This window comes from Schistocerca gregaria, chromosome 8 (genome assembly GCF_023897955.1).
Source record: "Schistocerca gregaria isolate iqSchGreg1 chromosome 8, iqSchGreg1.2, whole genome shotgun sequence".
NCBI classification, from domain to species: Eukaryota; Metazoa; Arthropoda; class Insecta; order Orthoptera; family Acrididae; genus Schistocerca; species Schistocerca gregaria.
In genome coordinates this window covers 224,324,510-224,351,851 of record NC_064927.1, presented here as the reverse complement: position 1 = coordinate 224,351,851, position 27,342 = coordinate 224,324,510, and the positions used below count along the sequence as shown (strand labels likewise).

Below are 27,342 nucleotides of genomic sequence, written 5' to 3'. Positions count from 1 at the left end.
AGATCCGGAGATCTTGCTGGCCAGGGTAGTTGACTTACACCTTCTAGAGCACGTTGGGTGGCACGGGATACATGCGGACGTGCATTGTCCTGTTGGAACAGCAAGTTCCCTTGCCGGTCTAGGAATGGTAAAACGATGGGTTCGATGACGGTTTGGATGTACCATGCACTATTCAGTGTCCTCTCGACGATCACCAGAGGTGTACGGACAGTGTAGGAGGTCGCTCCCCACACCATGATGCCAGGTGTTGGCCCTGTGTGCCTCGGTCGTATGCAGTCCTGATTGTGGCGCTCACCTACACGGCGCCAAACACGCATACGACCATCATTGGCACCAAGGCAGAAGCGACTCTCATCGCTGAAGACGACACGTCTCCATTCGTCCCTCCATTCATGCCTGTCGCGACACCACTGGAGGCGGGCTGCACGATGTTGGGGCGTGAGCGGAAGACGGTCTAACGGTGTGCGGGACCGTAGCCCAGCTTCATGGAGACGGTTGCGAATGGTCCTCGCCGATACCCCAGGAGCAACAGTGTCCCTAATTTGCTGGGAAGTGGCAGTGCGGTCCCCTACGGCACTGCGTAGGATCCTACAGTCTTGGCGTGCATCTGTGCATCGCTGCGGTCCGGTCCCAGGTCGACGGGCACGTGCACCTTCCGCCGACCACTGGTGACAACATTGATGTACTGTGGAGACCTTACGCCCCACGTGTTGAGCAATTCGGCGGTACGTCCACCCGGCCTCCCGCATGCCCACTATACGCCCTCACTCAAAGTCCGTCAGCTGCACATACAGTTCACGTCCACGCTGTCGTGGCATGCTACCAGTGTAAAAGACTGCGATGGAGCTCCGTATGCCACGACAAACTGGCTGACACTGATGGCGGCGGTGCACAAATGCTGTGCAGCTAGCGCCATTCGACGGCCAACACCGCGGTTCCTGGTGTGTCCGCTGTGCCGTGCGTGTGATCATTGCTTGTACAGCCCTCTCGCAGTGTCCGGAGCAAGTATGGTTGGTCTGACACACCGGTGTCAATGCGTTCTTTTTTCCATATCCAGGAGTGTATCTAAATGGCTTAAGGCTAAACATTTCAAAAACCCACATGATGAGTTTTGAAACCAAACAAAAAATTTAAGAAATCTGATTTACTCACAATAATAAAAAATGGGAACAATTTGACTCAGTCAGATTCCTAGGAATAAACTTAAGACAGAAATTAGAGTTGGAAGTCACATATAGAATCTCTCTAGCAAATAACTTAAACAGCCTTGCTTTTGCAATGGAAATTTTAGCCAGTGCCATTCATATTGACACCAGGAAAATAAACACACTTTAGCTACTTTGAATCTGTTATTAGATAAGGCATAATTTTTTGGGAAACTTTGGAAACATTACATGAACTTTAAAGTTGCAAACCAGAATCATTCATAACATGTGCACTACACAGCCAAGGGCATCATGTCAACCATTATTTAAAGATATAAAAATATTAACAATCCCCTCTTTATATATCTTTGAAATACGTTCTTCACAAAGTAATACAGTCAATGTAACAAAATTTCATATAAGTGAATTGTAACCTTGACATTTCTACTGCACATCAGACATATGTTCTGAAATTCTGTATGTAATGAGATGAATGAAACACACATTTCACAAAGAATTTTTTAGAACGTGAGACTGATTATCCTTAACAAGTCTGACAACGTAAAATACATGATTTGCCTCTACTTGACATCTGGGTTCCATCAGATTAAATAGGAAGATGAATCCAGAAAATTTACTGCCTTTCTCTTCAATGGGAAGAGGTACCAATATTATATAGTGCCTTTGGCTTAAATTTGTTAGTGGCAGAGTTTAACAGGAAGTCAGATTATGTACTGAGACAAGAAATACTAGAAATCTGATTATATGTAGACCACATTTTAGTCTCAGCCAAGACTTGGAAATAACATACAGAAATTTTGTGGGAAACTGTGACAAAATGAGAGAGGGCAGAATGACATAGAAGCTATCTAAATGTAAATTTGCTCTAAAACAGCTTAAGTTTAAGGGACATACTATCACTTAAAGTGCAAACAATTTCTAATTTCCCTCCTCCTAAGACTAAGAAGTAACTTAACTCATTATTTTTGGTTTAGTAGAGTTATTTTGCAAATATGCAGAAACATAACCATTAAATGCACCATACCTCAATAAACTGCTTAAAAAAATAATTACTGGGAATGGGATGATGAATGCCAATCTGCATCTGATTACATCAATGCATAGTTAGTTAACAGTGAGATATTACACAGACCAAACTTATCCATCCCTTTTTGCCTTACAACTAACAGCAATGATTTTGGATACAGGGTTCAAGTGTTCCAAGAAAAACTTTTAGCTACAGTATGGGAACATCAAAAATTTAGGAATTACTTATTAGCTCACCGAGTAGAGATATGTACAGACCATAAAGCCTTAAGCTATCTTCAAGAAAAGAATATTAGAAGAATTTGCAGTCAACTCAGACATAATCAGAACTGTGATGACAAATGGATATTAGTAAAACATTGTTTGGGGAAAAGGGAACATGGAAAAGTGCAATAGTATCAGGTTTTCAAGGAGATTCTTTTTTACATGTACCGCTGTGACAGGAATAGGTGGAAGGTTTGCTGGACTGAAGAATACACATACACCTTAATACTTTACACTCATACCAGTTTTGGTCATTGTGGGGCCATAACATGTGCTCAAAAAGTACAGGACTGTGTCCATTTTCATAATATTGCCCACGGAGTAACAAAGTGCCTTACATTCTGCGACAGGTGCCAATGTTGATAATTATATCAACAGGAGCCACTTACAGAGTGTAACACCTCATAAGCAGATGGACGTAATGGGCATTGACTTCTAGGGCAATTGCCCAGAGCAAAGAGGAGGAGGGGGGTAGGGGGTCGTCATTGCCACATTTTTCTAATGGTGGACCTATTCTCAAAGTTAAAATGTACCCCATAAAGAAAGCAACCAGCAAGAAAATTATTCAAAAAAATAACACAAAACTACTTTTGTAAAGTCGGTACACTGAAAGACTTACTTTCAGGTAATGGAAGCCAATGACATCCAAAACCTGGAAGTCATTTACAAGCGAACACAACATTAAAGATATTCTCACCTCAGTGTAATCACCAGCCTGTAATCCAACTGAATGATACATGCAGGAAATAGGTCGCCTGTGCAGGACCTATTGTAGGAGGACCATACCAACACTGAAAACTTTTCAGATGTCCTAAACAGTCTGCAACATACCACCACAGGATTCTCAACCTCAGAAATTATGTATGATAAACAACTTGCATATCTGATCAATGAGTTAATGGTATTTCCATTGTGCAAATGCACCTCAGCAGCAGAAGGGGAGGACACTGTTAGGGAAACTATGAAGCAACATAGCAACAAAAGAAAACATGGACATGGTGGTAGGGTGAAACACCCCATATTAATGTTGGCGACTTAGTCTTAACAAAAAGGTGTGCAAAATCTAAACTCATAAACAAAGAATTCAAAAAATTCTTTGCCATACACATTGGCCCCTTTGAGGTTGTGGGAAATGTTCATCCTAATGCATACCGGCTCACCTACTCCAGATCAAGAAAACTGTTTGAGTCTGGAAGTGTGACTCAGCTAAAGTTTTACAAATTTACTAATTAATGTGAACACTGATGTCCACTTTGTTTTTACTTAATTCATTTGTGTTGCGACAATAGAAGAAATTTTTAAGATGAGTTTCATTCTACCTCAGTGGGGTGTTCATTCTTTATGTGTCATGTACATGGCATTCACAGGGGTCCAACCATGTGGCATTTTCTTACATAGCTACACAGATGTCACACAAACACCTTTACTAGATTGTCAGTTGTTTACTGTATGTCTACAAACCTTATTTATGTGTTTCAGATGTCACATTAGACACGCTTACCACACTTTAGCTATATTTAATTTTATATACCCTCTGATGTCATGATGGTTCAGCTATGGGAAAATTCACTGACCCAGCACAAAAAGCTTCAATTTCTTACAAAAACTGAAATTTATTTTAAATTTATGATGCTTTTATGATAGTAACACACTATCTTATGACGAAATATTGTGTTGTGGTCCATCTAAGGCTCCAACAATGAAAAAAGAAAGATGATTATAAGCAAATGTAACAATTTCAGTTAAACTGGCACATTTCAAGGAAATTTTGACTAAGCTCATAAAGATAATACACACCTGTTTCGGTGTTATACGCTTTACACTTTTACTTCTCAGGTTCGCATCTTCAAAAGTGTGTATTGCCACCTCTTGTGTGGGTTATGGCATTCAATCTTTCAGGTATGCTCCTAATTAATGTGGTAATGTCCTGTTGATGAATCATACCTCATTCTTCTAGGAGGGTGTTCTGTAGGTTCTGCAGGGTGTCCAGATAGTGCCGATGGGCTCTTTTCCTCAGCCAGTTTCAAATGTGCTCAGTAGGATTAAAATCAGAGCTTCGAGCAAGTCAACACATAGCATGAATCCCTGTTTCATCCAAGAACTCGTGCACAATTCTTGCAACATGTGGGCGTGCATTGCCACACATTAGTGTAAAACCATCATCAATAAATGGAGTAAGAGGCACAACATGCTCCAAAAGGATTTCCTCCACATACTAATGCGCAGTAAGGTTCCCATGTTCCACAAAGACCAAATCCCTGCTTGCAACTGTATTGATTCCTGCCCACACCTTCACAGGACTACTCTAAAAAGGTGTCCTGTATAAGACTGTGCAAGTGGAATACCTTTCCCATGGCCTTCTCCAGACACTCTCTCTTCCATCAGGTGACCAGAGGCCAAATTGTGACTCACTGGTGAACAACACTTAATCCCATTGTTGTCCTGTCCTGCCAAGATGTTCTCTTGCAAAACACAGTTGAACTGTGCAATGCTCTCTGTGGAGTTCCGGACCTGCAGCAGGTCTCCTTGACAAAAGATTGGCTTCTTCTGGTCTCTTCGAAGAGTTATCTCACTAACATTGATCTCTCAAACCTGGTGGAGTCAATTTTGTGCTACAATAGTGGTGGTGTGAAGATTGCAGAGGAGTTGAAATTATAAGAAGAAGTTATTTCTTTCCAATGTTGCTCTTCTCGGACCTGTACCTAGTCTCCTTGCAGTCTCCAGTTCCCTGAACCTACATAGAGTTGTGGAAATAGTAGAAGGTGTAGCCCTTAACATTTTGTCCACACAATGCATGCTGCAGCTATTTTCAATAAAGGAAAAGCTTTCACAGCTTGTCCAGGGCTTAATGGCATGTGTACTCCAGAAAAATGATTATGACAATCACAAAAAGATCCTATAAACATGTGCGATTGAAAGGGGAACAATTCAATGTACAACAATAAGCACTACATGAGCGGGAAACCATTATTCACGTAACTGAAGCTAGTGCAACAATCAATCAATCAATCTACCTATCAACACTTCATTGTTTGCCTGCAAAGCAATGCCAATAACATACCCTGCCTCAAAAAATTTGTTGTGGTGTTTCACTTTGATTAAACAGATAATTACACAATGATTACACATAATTTATTGGGTGTTGCATTTTTTGTGCCAGTCAGTGTAATTTACTTGATTTATGAATTACATTATTATGGTATTTTGTAAGGTTAGTTTTACAAGAACATTTGAGATTGGGTAATACATAACTCTGACTGTATGATTGTTGAAGGAACTTACTGAATATATTTTGCCATGTGTCTGGCAAGTTATTTGGATCATCTGTTGATGGTGAAAATGCTTTACTTATTTTATTACTGTCCTTGACATTATTTATGCTGTGTGTTGAAGGAGAACACACTTTTTAAGAATTTTATGCCTTAGTACATTAACACATCACACAATTTACTTCTGATCTCATAATACCATTGTTGACTTAAAGAGAATGTGAAAAGATTGGTTTATTTATTTATTCATCCATGGAACAATAAAGGATAGGAAGAATAAATTTATATTTCTGGAAAAAAATACCACACTTTGAGTGTCTATGACTTATGCTACAACACTATGACACTACAAATGTTTATACTTGGAGTTACTGATGTTTGCTGAGTGACAGAAAAAAAAAAAAAAAAGAGTTGCTTCAGGGCTACTGATAAATAACCTTGTGACTTGAAATGAATACTTCGATGTACAGTTATACTGTTAAATCCATACATAGTAATACAATGATAGGAACTTTGAAGAAGTTGGAAATTATTTTGAGGATGTAGACATTTGGTATTACTGAAAAACCCCCATTTGAAGAGATTTTGTTACACAGCTGTACACATTGATTATATTAAGTTGAGAAGAGGTAGGATGAAATGCTAAAACTTATGCTTTCTACATTAGCTTTAGCTTGTGATGAGATGAAGTGAGAGTAAGAAGTGACTGGAAGTGAAGTTGTAACAGTTAACATGCCTAATTTTACAACTTTTTCTTATACTAGCCTTGCAAATGGAGAAGTCTTTGGGAAGACACTGTTGTCGTTATTTGACAGACTACACAGCTACACATGAGGACAAACTGATATTACCTTTATTTGCCATGAATAGTCTCTGCCAAAGCTATTGGCATTCTACCTCTTTATGTGAGAAAGGAAACCTTATCAGATGGATTACTTTTTTTTTAGGATTGGTGAGGAGTAAGATTTCAACTGTAAATTTGATACTCTACTGCTTTCCATAAAAAATATGAATCAACAATACTTATGTTTAAGAGAGAAAAGACTTTGCCTTTCAGTTTCAAACTATTTAATTTAGCTATATTCATTTTGTTTAATTATGTACACATTTCCATACAAGAAAACACACTAACTAAAAATAGGATTGATGGGAATATATTTAAAGATTTCTATGTAAATATGTTTAAAATTTAAACAAATGAACTGATGCTCTGAGTCTGAGACAGGATAGGTGGTTTATTACACAATGGATTGATCCTCTGAGTCTGTGATATGTAAGAGGTTTACTGAGGTAAAGACAAATTTTCTGAGTTTATGATAAACTAGGTGGTTTATTAAGGAAGAGATTGATTCCCCAAGTCTGTGGTAGGGTTAAACATAAACCGATTTTTCAAATCTTCGAAATGTGCAAACTCAGAATAATCTTTTAGAGACATACCTTGAGTTTACAACTGAACATAAAACGCTTGCATCCTAAGCAACTTTGAAAAATCAATTTTGAGGAAAGAACCCACATGCCAACACCACTCTCAGTATTTATTATAATAAAAAAAGGAACCAATCCAGAGTCATGGCGTAAGTCTTTTTGTACTTTCACATATGTGGTTTTATAATTTACTCTATGTCATGCCAGTATTTTGAAGAAATGGTATTCTGTATTTTACTGTATATCTTTCTACATTGTATTAGATGTTTTTTTGCTAATTTTTCCTTATTATGTAGTACTTTGATGACAAGATACTCTGATCTTTAACACATCTCGTTCTGAACTTTACTGCATGTTGTTTCACAATATTTTCTATTTAACATTGTATCTTTTAAAATTTATTATTCTGTTTGGAGATATATTGTTTGCATGTATGACAGAGTGTCAAAAAATAACCGGATTTTTTTTTTTTTTTTTTTTTTTTTTTTTTTCATTTTAATGTGCCCATGCTTGAGTACTGGACAGATCTGACTTTGAATGATGTAATACCATACAAATCAGTCACCTGGTGGTCTGCAGTTGGAGAGAGGCAGAGAATGTGTATGGGTGGTTTATTGTACCAAACACGGATATTATGTTGCAGCAGTGCAAGTGAATTAGATTTTGCATTCTTCTTGACAAAAATCCATCACAAATATTGAAAATATTGCAGCAAGCCTACAAAGAGCAAGCCTACGGGGAAAACACAAGTTTTTGAGTGGCATAAATGATTTAAGAAGAATAAAAATGAGATGCTCCATGCCCTGAAAGGCCCTCAACTTCAATGACTGAAACCAATGTCAACACAACTCATGTCACGTCATGGAAAGACCATCATTTATTGTTAACAAAGATTGAAGAGATTATGAATATATCCTATGGAACAGTTTAACACAATGTACAAAATATTCTAGGACATAGAACAGTTGCAGCAAAGTGGGTGCCTTGTGTGATAAGTGATGAACATAAGACTCACCATGTGATGGCATGTCAACAAAGGAAGGCTTCACCGAGAACCAGATTTTTGTGGACAAGGTCATCACAAGCAACAAATCCAGGTTTCATCATTATGACTCAGATACAAAACAGGACCATCAAGTCCAAGACCCAAAATGGCCATAGGTCAACCTAGTGCAGAAAAAGTCATGCACATTGTTTTATTTGATAAGAAAGGCACTGTGCATGATCACACAGGGGATGAGCAATGTACTGTTACTGCGAGTTACTACTGTGATGTACTGAAGGAGCAATTAAGGAGGAAAACTGCCACATACACCTTATTCACTGTACATAGCATCATGTGACTTCCACCTATTTCCTGGAGTGAAAAAAGAGCTTCAGGGTCATTATTTTCAGAGTTATAGAGAGCTAAACAATCAAATTTCGGGTGAATTCAACAGACTTTCAAAAAGAGGCTTTAGGGGGTGTTTTGGACATTGGACTGAATGCTGGAATTATTGTATTATGTCCAAGGAAGTTTACTTTGAAGATCTGTAATGGAATTTGAATAAAGGTGAGTGCAGATGCAAACAGCACCAAAAGTTACAAAACAGCCAAACATGAATAATAATCACCTTTGGGGAATATTGTGGAAATTAATAATGTCCTACATATTGAAATGTACTGCCAACATTGGTAGAAATGAATATTATCTGGCTCTTTTTCAATTTATCAAACATTACCGCAGGCATATTTTAATAACTCAAATATATTTCTATTAAATGTTGTTAAACTTCTCATGTGTTCAAAACTACAGAAACAAGTTAACATGTTAAAACTACACAATTCATGATGAGGTCATTATAAGGAAATGCAAACAATATAACTTCCTGATAACCAAGCCAGATATGTAAGTTTTGCCTCTATCATGGAATTCTACACTTAATTTCATCTCTCAATATATGGTAGGAAGTCTCTCTCTTAACTAGTTTGGCCTTAAGTAAAGAAAGAAGCAATTGAATTGTTAGACTGAACATCTCATATATGCAAAGTTAGTTCTTGAAGATGCAAAGTTAGTTCTTTTTGCTGATGATACAAGTATAGTAATAACATCCAAAAACCAAGAACTAAGTGATGTAATTGTAAATGATGTTTTTTACAAAATTATTAAGTGGTTCTCAGCAAACGGACTCTCTTTAAATTTTGATAAAACACAGTATATACAGTTCCGTACAGTAAATGGCACAACTCCAGTAATAAATATAGACTTTGAACAGAAGTCTGTAGCTAAGGTAGAATCTTCAAAATTTCTAGGTGTGTCCATTGATGAGAGGTTAAACTGGAAGCAACACATTGTTGGTCTGCTGAAACGTCTGAGTTCAGCTACGTATGCTATTAGGGTTATTGCAAATTTTGGTGATAAGAATCTCAGTAAATTAGCTTACTATGCCTACTTTCATTCATTGCTTTCGTATGGTATCATATTCTGGGGTAATTCATCGTTGAGTAGAAAAGTACTCATTGTTCAAAAACGTGTAATCAGAATAATTGCTGGAGTCCACCCACGGTCATCCTGCAGACATCTATTTAAGGATCTAGGGATCCTCACAGTAACCTCACAGTATATTCACTTATGAAATTTGTTGTTAATAATCCAGCCCAGTTCAAGAGTAATAGCAGTGTGCATAGCTATAACACCAGGAGAAAGGATGATCTTCACTATGCAGGGTTAAATCTGACTTTGGCACAGAAGGGGGCAAATTTTTCTGCCACAAAAGTCTTTGGTCACCTACCAAACAGCATCAAAAGCCTGACAGATAGTCAACCAACATTTAAAAATAAATTAAAATAATTTCTAGATGACAACTCCTACTCATTGGCTGAATTTTTAGATATAAATTAAAGGAGGGAAAAAAAACTAACTGAGGCATTAGTGTCATGCAATATTTTGTGTAATGTAATATCTTGTACAGACATCTTTCTTTAACCTGACACGTTCCACATCATTACGAAGTGTCGTATTCATGATCTATGGAACAAGTATTAATCTAATCTAATCTCACTACGAAAACAAAAGGAGTACTGTGACTCATGTATTTAAAAAATATGTACTTGTAAATTAAAGTATTTTGCCATCGGAATTGTCAGCTCAGTGTAAAACTTAATTGTAAGTGTTTATAATAGTTAACCCATTTTAGTGTTTATTATAAATATGGGCAGATTTTTGTAGCCAGCATGTCAGTCTCCTACCAGATTTTGAGTTGAAATCTATGTGTAACTAATCTGCCAAAGACTGGGGAAAAAAACTAAATATTATGAATGATGGATTTGTAAACAGGAGCCTGAAAAATAATGCCGTGAAGATTTTGATTTTTAAATATAAAGTGTTTTACTAAAAAGCTACAGAGGAATCTGTCATCTCCAACTTACCCTAAAGGAAGGTAACCACATATTAGCAGCATATAATAATAATTGAAAATGTTCAATATGCCAACTGCACCTATGGTATCTCTCATATACTCGCTAATGAATTATATATGCCAGCAATATTCTTATAGTTCTCTCTACTAGCTCATAACAATAACTTATATATTTTTAACACAGTATCTGCATGGAGCTTTGGGATGTGTATGGTCTGGTATTGCATAAAACTTTGCCTAGACCAAAAGATATTTTTTAAAATTTAACCATACAGCACTGAAGAGTTATGCCTCTTCTCATGATTGTATGTTTTCTTGACTACAATGTTATTAAGACGAGGGAGCACTAATTCTACTAGGTGGAACTAAAAAAAGGAATAGACATTATTGAAGGAATCATCCTGCTGCTCACTAGAACTATCAGAAATGTGATAATAACACTACTAGTTCATGTAGTGTTTTACAGAGCTACAATTAAGTAAAAGATAGAAAAAATACTTGCTGCAAAATAAGCGCGTGGCTCCAGGAGGCGCAGGATTTGTGTTGGTGGAAGATAATGACCATAAGCTATTCTGTACTCCTGAAACAGAGTGTGACATCAATTAGTTTACTATAGATAGTAATAAAATATGATTAGAAATAACAAACAACAACAAAATACTAAAGCACATGTTTTCATTTATCTTTGTATTCCTCTATCATTTAATTATTGTTGGGAGTACACTATGAGCACATCTTATATCAAAGCTTTATCAACAGATTTTTAGTGACCTAATAAAGCAATGATATACGATGTGCTCAGCGTTTATGTTGTGGTCGCAGGCCTCCTGCAGACTTTATGTCACAACTTAAGTTCACTGTCGGTGTCAGTCTTTCCATCATTTCCTTGCTAATAGCAATATTCTTAACCCACTGGTTGATATTTATAAACCTTATACTTTGTATGCAAAACTACATCCTTCTTTCTATATTTCTATTCAGTTTTCTTATTAGGTGACCTATAGCTCTCTTTGGCAACTTAATTTCTGCTGTTTGTAACCATTTTATTTTTATTGAATTAATATCTCACTTTCATTTACAAAATTATTTAAGAGGATGGATAAAAATCTACACACCTAGTGGTGGCAGAACACACAAGACAGTTTTAACTGGCAAGCTTTCGAAGCCAGTGACTCCTTCTTCAGACCGAAGGCTGTACCGTAAGTCTCCCCTGACCCACAGTTCTGGGTAACTTTCCCGAAATCTTTTCCTAGCTCTCAACCAGCCGTTTTCCTTCACCCCTCTTCCTTGCCCTTCAACCCTTCTGCTTGAAGAAGGAGCCACTCACTCTGAAAGCTTGCCAATTACAACCGTCTTATGTGTGTGTTCTGCTGCCGCTTGGTGAGTAGATTTTTTATCTATCGCAATAAATAATTTTGTCAATCACTGATTCTTTTTACTTCCATGTATGAAACATGAAATTTTCTACTTTTTAAAGATTATGAATAATCTTCTTCCCCACTTTTTTGTATTTCTGGAAAGAATTTTAATATATAATTGAGAAATTTTTGTTCCTTATATCCAAAATATACGTAATTTTGAAAGCAGGATGAACTGGCTCCTCGTACCCACTAATAGTCAAAGACTGTTTACACATAATGAGGTCTGGTCCTGTAAATGCCAGTCATTTGGTCTTGTCAGTCAAAATACAACTACCACTGCTTTAGTATCACTCTCATTAAACTCTGATAAACTCTTTATATGCAGTTTAGAAACTACAAAACATATACACAGTATATGAGGGTATATAGATGGAATAGGATAGCAGTGTTACATTTCTGGGATCAAAAGTTGGCAAAATTCACTTTGGTGGAGCAAACAATAGACCTGATGAAACATCTAAACAAGTCCATTGTTTACTGGCATTTGATAATGTTTTACGTATTATTTTTTTGAGTAACAATCATACTATGAAAATGACAGATTGCTACTCACCACATTGGACATGTTAAGTCATTGGGGGAAAAAAAACCTACTATACATTTCAACACTCAACTGAAGGGCCCCTTCTGAAGTAGAGAACACATACATATTCACAAGAGCACAACTCACATATACATGACAAATGTAGCTAGCCACTGTGGCTGGACTGAGTTGTAACTGTTCCTGATGGGAGCAGTAGTCCAGTGATGGGAGTTAGGAGAAAGCAGGGCATTGAGGGGGGGGGGGGGGGGCAGGGGTAGGCAAGATGGGATAGAGGAAGACGTGGTACTGCTTGTGGGATCATGCAGAGAAATGCTGGGGATGTGGTAGGAGCTGCTGGGAACAGTCAGGTATTTGGGGAGGGGAGTGGAAGAGGAGGGAAGTAGAGAAGTTGAAAAGCACTAGTGGCTGAGTTGATGAAATAGAAGCCTGTGTTGTGCTGAAGTGGGAGCACAGAAGGGCATAGGTAAGTCAAGAACAGGGCCTAGCAAAAGCTTGGGGAGAGGGGAGGTGGAGGGCGGGGGGGGGGGGGGGGGGGGTTAGGAACCTCCACTAGGCCCTGTCCTTCACTTACCTATGTGCTTGCTTACATCTACTCCACCACAGCACAGCCTTCCAATCCACCAACACACCTAATAGTCCTCTTTCCCTTTTCTACTTCTCTCCTTTTCCACTCCCTCCCCAAACCTCCTAACTGTACCTAGCACACTCCCATAGCAGCACCATGTCTTCCATTACACCATCCTGCCTAACCCCCTCTCTCCATGCCACCTCCTCACCCCACCAGCAGATTCCTGCTCCCATCAGGTGTAGTTATGACTCCTTCCAGCCACAAAGTATGGTGAGTAACAATCTAACTTTCTCACTACACTTTTGTTATTCCATCCTGGATTTTCTGTTGTTTGATATTTTTGAGTAAATTATTAAACCAAGCTATAGCTTTCTGGCTCCAAGTGTGTGCACTGTGAATTGTTTGTGGTGTCAGTTCAAGAATGTCTGGTAAAAGCTGTTCAAAAAACTACACATATCAACAACTGCTTCTCAGTAAATTTATTTCTTAATGAAGTTTGTCATGAATAATGTCCCTTTTTTACAGTCTAACAGCTCAATCCACAGAAAAAGTACCAGCAATAACAACAAACTTTATAAGGCCGAAGTTATTCACTTTCATCCAGAAACACATTCATTATTCAGGAACAACCATTTTCAATAGCTTCCAAAAAAGAATAAAAAGTTTAGGTACCACTATAGTACAGTTTTATAGTAGACAAAATAATTAATTTGTAATCAACTTCTTCCACACAACTGACGAATTTCTTAACAAAATCAACCCTTGTACTCATAATAACTATTTTTCATATCATGAATACTTTGTAATACATGGCATAGTACAGCTATGGCACAGTAACGCAATTTATGTAAATAAGCCTTGTAAGCTTTTTCTTATTTTCACAGTGCTTGGTCACAAGGACCTATGAATTATTAAAGCATTTTACCATATACACATTTAAATGTCTTTGGTAAGCTTGTAATATATGATTCCCAAGTGTATTGAGGCAAGATTTTAATTGGGGCACGGATTTTATTCCTCTTGAGTCTGACCTGATAGCTGGCCATGCTGTGGCATCATTCCCTTGCTACTAGTGATGCATCCATCCCTGTACAGCTGTTGGCAATTAATTTTATCAAATTATTTTATGTAATCTATAAATAGGTGCCCAGAAAATAAATTTATGAAGGCGATATAGTATTTCCAGGAGAAAAATGTATTTATTTAAAAATGTATGCTTTAGAATGTCCAGCACTCTTGTCAGTACCATTTCTGAACATACTATCCTGAAGACTGATCAAGATGAGCTTATTATATGCTACAAGCATGCAGTGTCACTGCTTATGTCAGTCATCGAAATATAATGCACAAAAATAGAATTGTCATCCTAGATACCACTTATCACCCACACCAACAAATTAATTTTCTTTCTTTGCTCATAAACATTAGTGACGAGGAGTAAATGACTAATCAAAGAGACACGACAAAGATGGATGTGGATTGTGCTCATGTGAGGAGCAGAACAGGAAATGGGCAAAGGCAGAAGGGGGAGAGGGGGGAAACATGCAGAAAGAAAGAGAGATGGGCAGATAGACAGTTAGCTTACTCTATTAATGAGAATTCCAAAATGATGGGAAAGAGGAAAAGATTCACAATGGACCAAAAGTTGCAGGAAATAAAAAATATGAATAATGATACAAAGGTGTGCTGTGATACAGACAAATACAACCAATCCAAAACCTCTCAAATAGCTTTCTCATTTTTTGAGTTGACCAGGGAGTGTGATGAACTAGGAATTACATCAGGGACCTGATACTGACAACCATGGTGAAGATTGCGAAACACTGTTCTATATAAGCAGAATGAAAAAAAATCTTGTAGAAATCTGTGTTTGGTGTGTGAATTGAAAGCCCACCAATACACTGATGAGACAAACCATCATTATCATCATCGCTCCCCATGATATTGACGCCTCTTGGAGGTATTGTGGGCACACAACATGCTAAGTGAATAAGCAGCACACAGATGAGGGGAACCATTTAGTGACAATATGGGCCACAAAGAGAGAAATCCAATGACATAAGTGAGTTTGACAAAGCACAAATTGAAGAAATACGCAGAAAAAGGGGCTAACCATCAACTGCAAAAACTTAGGAGGTACATGCTGCCATCTGTTGCTGGGTGTGGGAACTACTGTATACAAGAATTTTGAAGCTCATTGTTACTTGGACATAAGAAATCATGAAACAACTTTTCCTGTGTACCTGCAGGTACAATATCAAAGCATTTCCTTGCATTGACACACTTGGAATGTCATGATTTTGCCCTTTTCACTACACCCTTATACACTACTGGCCATTAAAATTGCTACACCAAGAAGAAATGCAGATAATAAACGGGTACTCACTGGACAAATATATTATACTAGAACTGACATGTGATTACATTTTCACGCAATTTGGGTGTATACATCCTGAGAAATCAGTACCCAGAACAACCACCTTTGGCCGTAATAATGGCCTTGATATGCCTGGGCATTGAGTCAAACGGAGCTTGGATGGTGTGTACAGGTACAGCTGCCAATGCAGCTTCAACATGATACCACAGTTCATCAAGGGTAGTGACTGGTGTATTGTGACGAGCCAGTTGCTCAGCCACCATTGACCAGACTAACAGTCATTGGATCTCGACCAACGCGAGCAGCAATGTCGCAATACGATAAACCATAATCGCGATAGGCTACAACCCGACCTTTATCAAAGCATGATGGTACGCATTTCTCCTCCTTACACGAGGCATCACAACAATGTTTCACCAGACAAGGTGCACATGGTCGGGAAGTGCGGCCGTCTTATCGCAGCATTCACTAAAGAACAATCTCGCTGCACAATTTTGGTGGAAAGGGGAAATGAATATTCTTTCTGTGGCATGCACGTCCTTTTAATTTTTCATATGTATTTCGAAACATACCGTCCTGAAACTGGTTAGAGATGTGAAAGATGTTCTGTACATGCTCCACAAGCCACTTTGCGGCGAACATTCAATCTCCCCTCACAGGTGATAGCGTACCCTGTAAATGTTAAGCTGCTTGCCATGGAGATATACCACAGACCCCAAATGAAGAAATCACCAGAAAAGACGTTTGAAGACTATGTGTTGTGCAACATGGTTGTTAAACTTCTAGATAATCATGTCATTGCGCGGACATGTGGCTAGAAACAACTGAAACACTCGATATTGCAGACTGTGAATCTACAGAAGGCGAAGACACTGACGAAAGTTGCACTCATGAAGACTCTTTGACAAATAGTGCCATGTACCATCATCAATTATCTCTGAAAGTAACACCAGCAACTACAATTACCTTATTGGACAAAGAAAAAACGGTGACGTATTGTTTGAACGAAAGTGGTAAGAAACGCCTACGTGTCAGCACTGTTCAAATTAAGTATCGCTTTGTCCGTTCTGAACGTGAATTGTATAGATGGAAAAAGGAAGTTGCTGGACGACGTAAGAGTCGACTGGAAATTGCTACGGAGATTTATGCGCGACTTTTTGAGCTATTTACCGATGCCAGACAAGTCATTTAGTGTCAGTGACACAACTTTGCGTGATTGGGCGTTAGAGATTGCGAACGCGATAGGCGCTAAAGAATTTACAGCTTCTCAAAGTTGGATTAGTTGCTTCAAAAGATCACATAAAATTGTGGCAAGAAAAATAACAAAATTTGTATCGAGAAACAGGTTGGAAAATGAAGTGACACAAATCGAAATGATAGAAGCTTTTCTCATGAATGCAAGAAATAAGATCGCTGGTTTTTGTGAATCGTACGTGTACAATGCAGATCAGTCAGGTTTTCAAAAAGAAATGCGCGCGAAAAGAACACTGCCATTCAAAGGGGAAAAACATGTTGAGGCGATTGCGCAGTCCACGACTGCACTCACCCATTCATACACTGTAATGCCCATAATTAGTCTGGATGGTTCATTGCTGCCTAAACTATATGTGTCTTCAAGAACCAACTGGACGTTTTGGACAATGTGTCAAAAGAACAATGTTCTACACAAACAATCTTGTGGTAGACGCATCGAAGTCTGGAAAAATGAGAAATGAAAACGTTACACTTTCCATGCGTCATGCTTTTCTTCCGTTCTGAGGGAGACTCGTGGTCAGATCATAAAAGGTCTGATTCATTAAAAGCCCACCCTGAGAAAGAAGTAGAGATACTTCAAATTCCACCCGGCACGACAAACGTTTTCAACCTTTAGACAGACTTTTTCCGTAAATGGAAGGCATTTTGCAGAAAACTAACAGAGAAAATTATTGTGAGCAGATCACTGCAATTTCCTGTCTATCACTGTGACAATATTCTCAAGCTGCAATCAGTAGTACATTATCAATTTTCCTCCCCACATTTTCAGAATTTGATTAAATATGCGTGGCACTCCTCAAAATATACTGATACTATGCCTGATTCAAACGTAACACCAGACCAGTTTTGTCTGCGGACATCTAACAACGTCTGTGATTCGCAGGGCTGTCATATGTCGTCTTTACTTGTATGTTCTTGGTGCACAAAAAACCTATGTTTTGAACATTGTATCAATATTTCACATTTTTGCACTAATTACAAGAAATAAAATTTGGACGTGTTTTAAACTGTAGGCTATATTTATTTGTGTCTATTTCATAGCTATTTGGAAAGAATGTTGTAGATAACATATCAGCCATATTTGTCAACGAATGTTTAATTGTCATACGATCGCTTTCACTGGGGGGAGAGGGGGGGGGGGGGGGGGGAAATCAGCTCTCTCACTGCTGTGGTAGCTAACACCACCTTGTCCCTAGATGGCGTTGGCATAACGTACCGAGAGAGGTCCGGGTTCCACAAGAGGCAGTTATAAGCACGGAAACTATGCGACAATAATGTCTTACTTCATAAAATTGTTTACAGACTTCCAGGTCATGTCAGCAACTAAAATTCTACATACAGACTTCTGGCAATGTTAACTCACAGTGGTAAAAAAAGCAACACAGGTTTCGACATGACAAGTCTGACCATTCCCTTGTAAGATCATCATAATTGTACTTCTTTCTACATTGAAGCTGTAATATTTCTTTAGTGTCCTACAACACTGATGTTATCTCAGAGGCAGATACTTTAGCTGTATCTGAGTCAATGCTTTCAGATCACAGTCAGGCTAGGTGACTGCAGCAGGTAAGCTGGGCATTCCCTCCAATGAGAGAGTGCTACACATGCACTGCCTCTGGTGAGTGACAAAGTTTCATGCAGCTCCCCTAGCCAACATTTGTTGTCTGTCTATGAAGCTATTGAATATGCATCATTACAGTCCCAGTATAATGACTTGCCATTACTATGTAAGACTTCACTTAGGAAATTTTCAATCTACTAAAGCTGGCTGGAATGCATCAGCTCAGGCTTCTCATGCTGCTGTAATTTCTCTGCTTTAGCTTGTAACTTCACAGCTTCACTATTCCACTCTAGCCACTAGATACAAATGTGACTAACAGAAAAACTTGAGACTAGATTAAAGTGAGATACTTACTGCATAACAACGGAACTTGTGAAATATTATTAAATACTGAAAAGTATTACTGGGACACGGAGAACCACACAAAGTATGTATAGTGCCATATCTTTAAATCCCCATATAAGAAATGTGACTGTTCTCACATATGTACATTATGAAAACTATCAGTTTGCACTATATAGAACACTGTAAGGTCTGATATTACACCCCATGACAATGATCACAGACATACTGGAACCTCAGAATTCTGTCAGAAATGAAACAGCACAAGTAGACAATGTCCAAGCAAGACACCTACATTAGAAACCAAGTTCTGGAAAAGCATTTATATCACAGTATTAATATTATTATTATTTCAAGTATTATTATTTTGTCCAAACCCTATGTATCACCAGCTACGTAATTCTGCACCAGGAAAATAATTTTCTTTAGTGATCAAACAATGGAAACTCCAGGTAGGAATATCAACAATGTAGGAAAAGACTGGTTGCTACTTACCGTAATGATGACACGGCAAGTTGCAGACAGGCCCAAGATGCTGGTTGGCGCTCATGTATTTTGTGCTTGCTTTTGTGTGTGTGTGTGTGTGTGTGTGTGTGTGTGTGTGTGTGTGTGTGTGTGTGTGTGTGTGATGGAGGCTGTGGCCAAAAGCTAATGTCAGTGTCTTAATTGTGCCTGTCTGCAACTTGACGTGTCTTTTTTACGGTGAGTAGCAATGTCTTTTCGGACATTGTTGATATTCCTTAATGAGCCTCCTAAGGCAGTTCATTCAGTGTCCTGTCTGTGCAAGTGCACAGGCAGTGTAAAACATGAATTTAAAAAGTGAATGAAGGTACGCAACATTTTACTAAACAAAATGTATTCATAGTTGCGAATATGGACAATCATCAGCTATATATAGGAATGACAATGAAAATGATTGCTGGACTGGGACTCGAACTCAGATTTCCTGCTTATTGCAAGTGATCCTCTCACCATTAGGCTACCTGTGCACACTTCATGGTCACATCCAGTCTTCCATACATTGTTAACCAAACATCTACAACCTGCACTCACATATCCATATTATCATGCAGGGAGACATTTGCAATGAATGTTGCTTGTGTTGGCAGATAAATATGATAATGCAGTGCCCGAGTTGTACAGATGTATAAAGCAATGTTCTTTTGGGCATGCATGCAAGTCTAAAGGAACATTCGTTGTACTTCTGAACAGCACAGGATTTCAATGTCATAATATGTGGCTATTCCTAAAGACGTCCAAATTCACTAGAACTGTCTGCAGCAGAGGAAAAAATAGAACTCGATAACTGTATCAATCACTGCAAATTAAAGCAAATGTACAGTATTTAAGGCACAGAAACAATTGAGTCTCTAGCACTGAAACTAATTAATACTTTATTTGCCACAAGGAAGGAACAGAAACGATAAAATGAACTCTCAATGAAGACAAGGAAAAATCACTGTTTGCTTCTCAACATTACTTTTTATTATTTCTATTATGCACCTCTTCTTAAAATGTTACTTCTCTTTTGTCTTTAATATTCTTAATATCCATTTCCGGAAAAGGTGAACGAAAGTTGAACTAATAATGCAGTGAAGGTCATAATTGGAACTAAAATACAAGTTGGATATTAAGAATTAAAAAATTTTAAACTGCTTAAAAAAGATAGCATGTAAGTGAAATGTTAAACTATGTTACGTAAATAGTTTGTATTTGGATCTGTTTGTTCAAATCTTTATCACTTTAATTATCTAATTCACACAAATTGCAACATACTTCTTACTCAGTATTGTCATTCTCATAATCACATCAGCATTTAGCTTTTGAAGTGACGTAGTATCACAAGCTGTGTGGAATAAAAGCTTTAATAGGTTCTCTTTTTTTGTGCGGGATGTTTTTATATGAACAAGGCTGACAAAATTGAGATTATTTTTAAAATAAGAAATTAATTCTTTGCAAAACAGAACATACGAGAGGCAGAGGCAAGCCAGGTAGACAGAGCTGGAGAGGATAGATCAGAGGGAAGAGAGACAAGAAGGGAGAGAACTTGAAGGAAAATTTATGTACAATGCAAATAAATAATTGTATAAAAATCAATACAGCAATGTAAGCAATAAAAACTAATCCTACCTTAACCTCTCTGGCTGTAATTGTTTCAAAATTGTCTGGTATTCCATTAGCCACAGGACTATTAATTTCCATTTTTATCTAGACAAAAAGACATAAAATGAGATTCATGTACTCGCAACAGAAAAAATTCATACCATCAACATACATACTTTCCTAAGCATGAGCAATAGAAAGTGGTAATCAAATAAATCATCTTAAAGGTGTCCATAATGCATTATCTAACACATTTATTGGATCCATTAAACAAGTTAAGAGGACTTGTGTTACTCTAAAATTCAGCAGGAAAAAAAAGACATTTTTTGACAAGATGAACTTTTCTCACTCCTGCATCTATTGCTGTTGTGGCACTAGTGTCACGGAAAGAGCAACATATATTTGTAATTTTAAGAAACAGTCAAATATTACATTTAGTGTTATCTGCATTAATTAATTTTATTTCAAACAACAACAAAACCAATTATTCTGACTGACATATTCTTCAAAACAATGACAAAAAAGTTTGCTATACACTACAGTCACTTACTTTGTTTCATATTCAGAGGAATTCAGAAGTGTGAAAGCCATGGGTGAGAGGAGATATTGTGAGGTAGTGGTTAATATACCTGACTGTTTAAAAAGATTGTGACATGATGTTCTTGTAGGAACACTATACATAATTTGGACTACTTTTTTCTGGCTTACAAAAAAAAATTTTTTTAAAGTGGTGAGATGCCCTAAAAGATTATTCCATAGCACATTACTGAATGAAAGTAGCCAAAATATGTAGACTTTGATACATTGATGTCTCCAATTTTGGAGATTATTTGGATGGCAAATGTTGCTGAGCTAAGCTTTCTTAGTGTTTGCTGTATATGGAATTCCCAGTTGAGCTGGCTATCTATGGGAACACCTAGGAATATTGTGCACTGAATGCTCTGTAACTGCTAGCTCTCATATGCAATGTTAATCTCTTCTGGGCTTATGTAACTGGATTGGAATTGTGTGTAATTTGTTTTACTGAGGTTTATTGCTAGAGAATTTGCTGTGAACCAGTTCAGCGCATTAGCAAGTGCTTGGTTGGCATTTAACTCTATGTCAGTGGATGTTTTGCTGGCTGTCACTATACTTGTGCCATCTGCAAACATTGTGATATTGCTAACACTGTTTGAGGACAGGGGTAGGTCATTAATATATATAATAAATAGGAGGGGACCAAGGACTGACCATTGTGGAACTCCATGATGTACTGTTCCCCAGTCAGACTCTACTTCTCCTACTTGTAGATTGTTAACACCTAATACAATTTTCTTTTTGTCTTTCTTCTAGATATGATCTGAGCCAGTTACCCATTTGTCCACAGATTCCAAACTGTGCTGCTTTCCCTAAAAGTATTCTGTGATCAACACAGTCGAAAGCCTTAGTCAGGTCACAGAATATGCCAATGGGTAATTTTTTCTTGTCTAAAACATTATTTGTTAGTGCGTAAATTGCTTTGGTTGTAGATATACCTGATATGAAAACAAATTGTTGTTTACTAATTAGTGCAAATTTTTCAAGGTGCTTTACAATCCCAATATATATTAATTTTTCAAAGACTGAAGAAAATTCTGTTACAAGAGAGATAGGATGATAGTTGGAAACATCTGTGAGATCATCTTTTTTGCAGAGGGGCTACACAGTAACACACTTCATTCTGTCAGGGTAGATACCTTGATTTAGAGAGGCATTGAATATATGAGCTAGAACTTTATAGAGAATTGATACAGCTGGCTTTTAGCAGTTTGCTGGAAATATTGTCTACACCCAATGAACTTATTTTTTAGAGAAACTATGGGTTTTCTTACTTCTTGCACAGTTGTGGGAGCCATACCTATCATGTCTGCAGAGTTAGGGAAAAGTTCTTTCAGAGTTTTAATTGCATTTTCTGAAGAGCCTTTGCATGCTGTTTTCTCAGCATCAGTTAGAAAGTACTCATTAAAGATTTTAGCTACAATATCTTGATTTTGAACTAGCTTACCTTCATTGTTAAGAGCAATATTTTGGGTCTTGTTGGAGCAATTTGCACCAGTCTCATTTCCCATAAAGTTTGATTTTATTTGTGGAGTTATTAATTTTTGAGCACAGATACAGTCCTGAATGACTGTTCCATATTTTACAGTATTTTTTATAGTTACTTAAAAGGTTAGGGTCATCTGATTTTTTTTAAACAATTACAGTACCAAGCACCATCATCATGCCTTCCTCAAATGTGTTTCGTTACAATGTTCAATTAAAATGTCCCTTAGGAAAGGTTTTTATAAAATAAAGTAAAAATGTGACTGCACACTAAAGTGAACAGTTTTTTTCTTATTGTGTAGATCGCTGCTCCGATTAACAGTATGTCAGGAATGTGTGATTTATTCATTAATCTGACTTTTTGTAGATAATGAAGTTAGTTGCTTTGAAGTATTCAGATCGCGATAAGACTCCATGGCAGTACAAAGACTAGCAACTTTGTTTTAAATGTTAACCAGCATACTTCACAAGATACAGAAAAGTGTTATCCTATGACAGCAATATCGATGGGTCACTAACCAGCCAACTCAAAAAAATACCTGAGTGTAATAATGTGTAGTGATATGAAATGGAAAGATTACATGGACTTGTAAATTTGCCAGAATCAGTAATAAAACACTGACTGCCACATGCCTAGAGGTGGATGTTTCATCACCACACCCCACTAGACACACAGCATTAGGGCGAGGCTCTGCTGTAGCCACCAGTGGCCACAGTGCAGTCAATGTGCTAAGAAAAGAATCAACAGATTTTCTTCATCTCTATATGTATTGCTTCCCACAGCAACCATGAAGACAAGACTTCAGGGTGGTTGCAAAGTCAATATCTATTTTTAATTTTGATTCTCTTAGGAAGTAGCACATCACCTATTGCTGCCCTGTAATAACATTTATTAATATGTTTACCATTTATGATTCCAGAGCTTGGTTGAGTGAAAGCCAAAGAATTGCTGGTGTACTCACAGCAGAAGACACAGCTAAGATTGACAGCAGGTATGAAGTTTGGCAGTGAGTGGTGCAAGTTCAGAGATTGTGGAGGCCAGGGGCACTGACTTACAGAAAATATTGGAGGGGGGGGGGCAGCATCCTGGGAGTCTTGCCCTGGGAAATTTTCTAAATTTTAGATGAAAAATAGTAAGTTTTAAAGCATTTTAGAGTCATGTGATCAAAATTACAACCCTGAAAGCTGGACTCTCGATAACTCGACACTCCAGGAAACTCTACAAGCCTGACACATTTTTTGGCTTTGAAAAAAGAAACAAAACATAAACACACACAGTATTTTTCATAAAAAGCTGATTTAATTTACAGTAATAATCATGCTTATAGATTATTACAGAGCAGTGAATATATAGCTCTGAAAAGACTGAAATTATATTTAAATAAATCCTAAACTATCATTAAAAGAGTAAAACATAAAATATTGCTGTCGCACAGTAATAGCACTTTGATTAGTAAGTGAAATAGCTAATTTAAGCTTGCTTGAACAAGGCTCAGGGCTCATTAAATAAAAACAATATCTCAAAGTTAATGCTTTAATACAGTTAATAAAGTTAATGCAGTATGCATAATACTTTCAGTCAAAAAGAATGTAAGTAGCAGGTTTTAATTGGGACTTACACCCTAAAAATATTTAAGTAATTGAAAATAACTAATACAGTAGTATAGTATTATAGTAATACAGTACTAAACTAGTACTAATATTTCGAAACCGAAATTTTAACATTGTGTGTGTATTTAATACTCTATTTTATAAAGATTTTTAATATTGCTCTAAAATGCGATTATTAAGGCTAGAGTGTCTTTAGAAAGGTGCAAATGTTGACCGTTTGACTGTATTACTAAAGATGAAGTCGATGACTGGTCAGATATACACTTCATCCAAAACATCTCAGTGGGCATGAAGAACAGCCAAGGTGTTCAATCGCTTCTGTCCCATTATTGATCAGAGATATGACTTCAAATGTCTAACGGCACTAAATGACCTTTCTGCTCTTACTGTCGTGATTGGAAGTACTTGGAGAAGATTAATGCACTTCACTGCTTCACGTAACATTTCTCCAACTGCAGTCTCTTGTGTAATGTACTCTCTTACATCATGCATGTTTGTTAGGACCAGTTGTTTTTTATTAGCGATATCGGCTGACATATTCAAGTGTAAGTGCAGTCTCTCGATGTCTTCGTCATTTTTGAGAAACTCAGTTGATTTTTCCAAATTTGCTTCACCTTTGTTTACTAATAGCAAGCACTGTTGTTCAACTGCAATGGCCAGTGTGAGTCCAGTTGAAGCAAACTGTTCAGTAATGCAAGATTACACCATTTCACAAACTTCAATGTAAATAGCTTTGTAGTATTTCTTTGGAGTTTTGAAAGTGAGCAGTAAGCTGGCTTCATTGTTTTCATACTTCTTTGGTATATTTCGATTCCGAGGAAGCGATGTATCATCAACTTGTGAAGGTTTTTCTTTTAAACAAAATTCCCAAAAGTGTTCAAAACACACCTTCCATTCAATATAAAAATCAAGCCCTCATATTTTTTTCCAGATCGGCAACACTTAGGTGAGGGCATTGAGTATTTTCGTTGACATGCTCCACAGGGTTCATTGCATGGCAATAAAGACATAAAAAGAAATAAATCTTGAATTGTAACATTGACTCAACGTAGCCTGCACATTTGTAACCTGCCTCTGTTTTGTCCTCTGCAGAAAATGTTGCAAAAAACTGTAGAAATTCTTCAAAGTTTTTCAATATTGTCAAGATACTAGAAGCTCACATAGCCCATCGAGTCAGGAAAAGGGGTCGTTGGTCACTGGTGCTCTCAGAGTGTATGCTTCTGAAAAGTCCCATCCTTTTGTTGGATTCCCTTACGGTGTTTATTACGTCCTCATAGACATAAGATGATGGAGACTGTCTACAACTGCCAAGTTTAAACTGTGAGCAGTGCAGTGCACATAACGTGCGTTTGGTTGTATATCCAAAACTAACTTTTTTAGTCCTTTGAACTTACCTCTCATATTCGAGGCACCATCATAGCACTGTCCTCTTAAGCTATCCATTGACAAATCAAGACGAGCAAAAACGTCTTTTAAAACACTAAACAGAGTTTGTGATTCAGTGTTGGGGGTCTTGTATAAGCCAATAAAGTTTTAGTTGATGATTAATGAATCATCGACAGTACGAATACAAATGACACTTGTTCATGACTTGAAGAATCACTTGTTTTGTCAATCGTAAGAGAAAAATGTTCAGTCTTCTTGACTGAAGCCAGTACCTTTCTCAACACAGACTTTCGTAGTAGATCAATGATCACATTTGGAATATTGTGGGACATCCACTTATACCATGAACGCCCTAACTAATCTTTAAACTCAGGCACGATATGTCATTCCTTTGGAGTTCCAACAATTGATAAAAAATTGAGTTTACATCTTCGTGCCCTCTAATCGCTAGTCATTGTCGGCATAGAAATTGCACGGTAGTAAAAATTGTCTCTAGAGCTAAACGGCCTTTCTTCATAACACTAACTGTTCATTCAATTGGGAAGCCACACTTCGGTTAGTGATAAGAGTTTAATTTCAAAACACCTTCTTTATGCGTATGAAGGTGGAATTTTTCGAAAGCCTTTTTCCAGTTAGAAAACCCTATGGAGGTAAATGCATTTTTTTTAAGAAAATTGTAATAGATTTTTAGCATCTGCCTCTTTGCACGTTTTGCAGAAAACTTTTTCGGTAGATTCTTCATATTCTAGCCATGTATATTTGATCAATCAAGACTTCTGAAATGATCTTCCCTTACCGGATAGTCCAGGTTTTGGCTGTGAACGGTTCTCACCTGAAGACGACGAAGCAATTGACGACACAATAATTGTTGGAGGTTGACTTGCAGTATCACCAACTTCTAAGTGCGCCTTTTGGTAACAAATTTATCCATTGCAAGCTTAAGTCACGATACATTAAGAGACTAAAGTAAATGAATAAAATAAGTCATATAAAATAGTCCACTAGACACTGAAGTCCGAACACTAAACACGCTTGCAGCATGCACTAAACGAAACTATTCACACTGAATTCAGTGCATTAGTATTTGTAAAATGACTCTTTCATATAGTGCTCATTAAAAACTGACGATCATTCCACTTGGGACCTGTGGAATGGTACATTAGCTTATTTGTTTTAGTTGTAAATATTTGTCATGTATTGTTGTTTTTCTGACATGTTCCACATTCTGGAGGACCTCCTCACTACGGATCAATTGGAATGAAAGTAAATCTAATGTAATCTAATCTGAATGACTGCGGCAGCAGTGTGTGCTTTATATAGACGAGGCGTCGTAATGTCTCGAAGCGCCAAGGCGACGCGAGGCGGAGGGTTCCAGAGGCTTCTGCTCCAGTCCTTCAGATGTCACCGCGGCCGCAGCGCTGGCCCACCGGCGCCGACTTCACCCAAAGGTTTGCGCACCGGGACACATTCTAAGTGTGTCCGCAACACCGTAACATTATCATGATTCAGAACGCTCGGTTTCAGTTAATCTGCTTACTACCGTAATAATTATCTGTTTTAACTCAA

At 37.6% G+C, this 27,342-nt stretch overlaps 1 protein-coding gene across 4 annotated transcripts in view; it reads right to left on the bottom strand.

Moving 5' to 3' along the window:
* Positions 1-27,342, bottom strand: part of LOC126285411 (uncharacterized) — a 152,323-nt gene that overhangs the window by 15,794 nt on the left and 109,187 nt on the right. For 3 of the 4 annotated variants that reach the window (XM_049984772.1, XM_049984774.1, XM_049984773.1), the window contains 2 exons: positions 20,746-20,823; positions 11,051-11,128 (listed from right to left, as the gene is read on the bottom strand). In XM_049984772.1, coding sequence (XP_049840729.1) covers positions 11,051-11,128; positions 20,746-20,817 — 150 coding nt within the window. In that variant the 5' untranslated portion in view covers positions 20,818-20,823. Of the gene's footprint in view, positions 1-11,046; positions 11,129-20,745; positions 20,824-27,342 lie in introns of all 4 variants that reach the window. The other variant, XR_007551644.1, reaches the window with a different exon arrangement.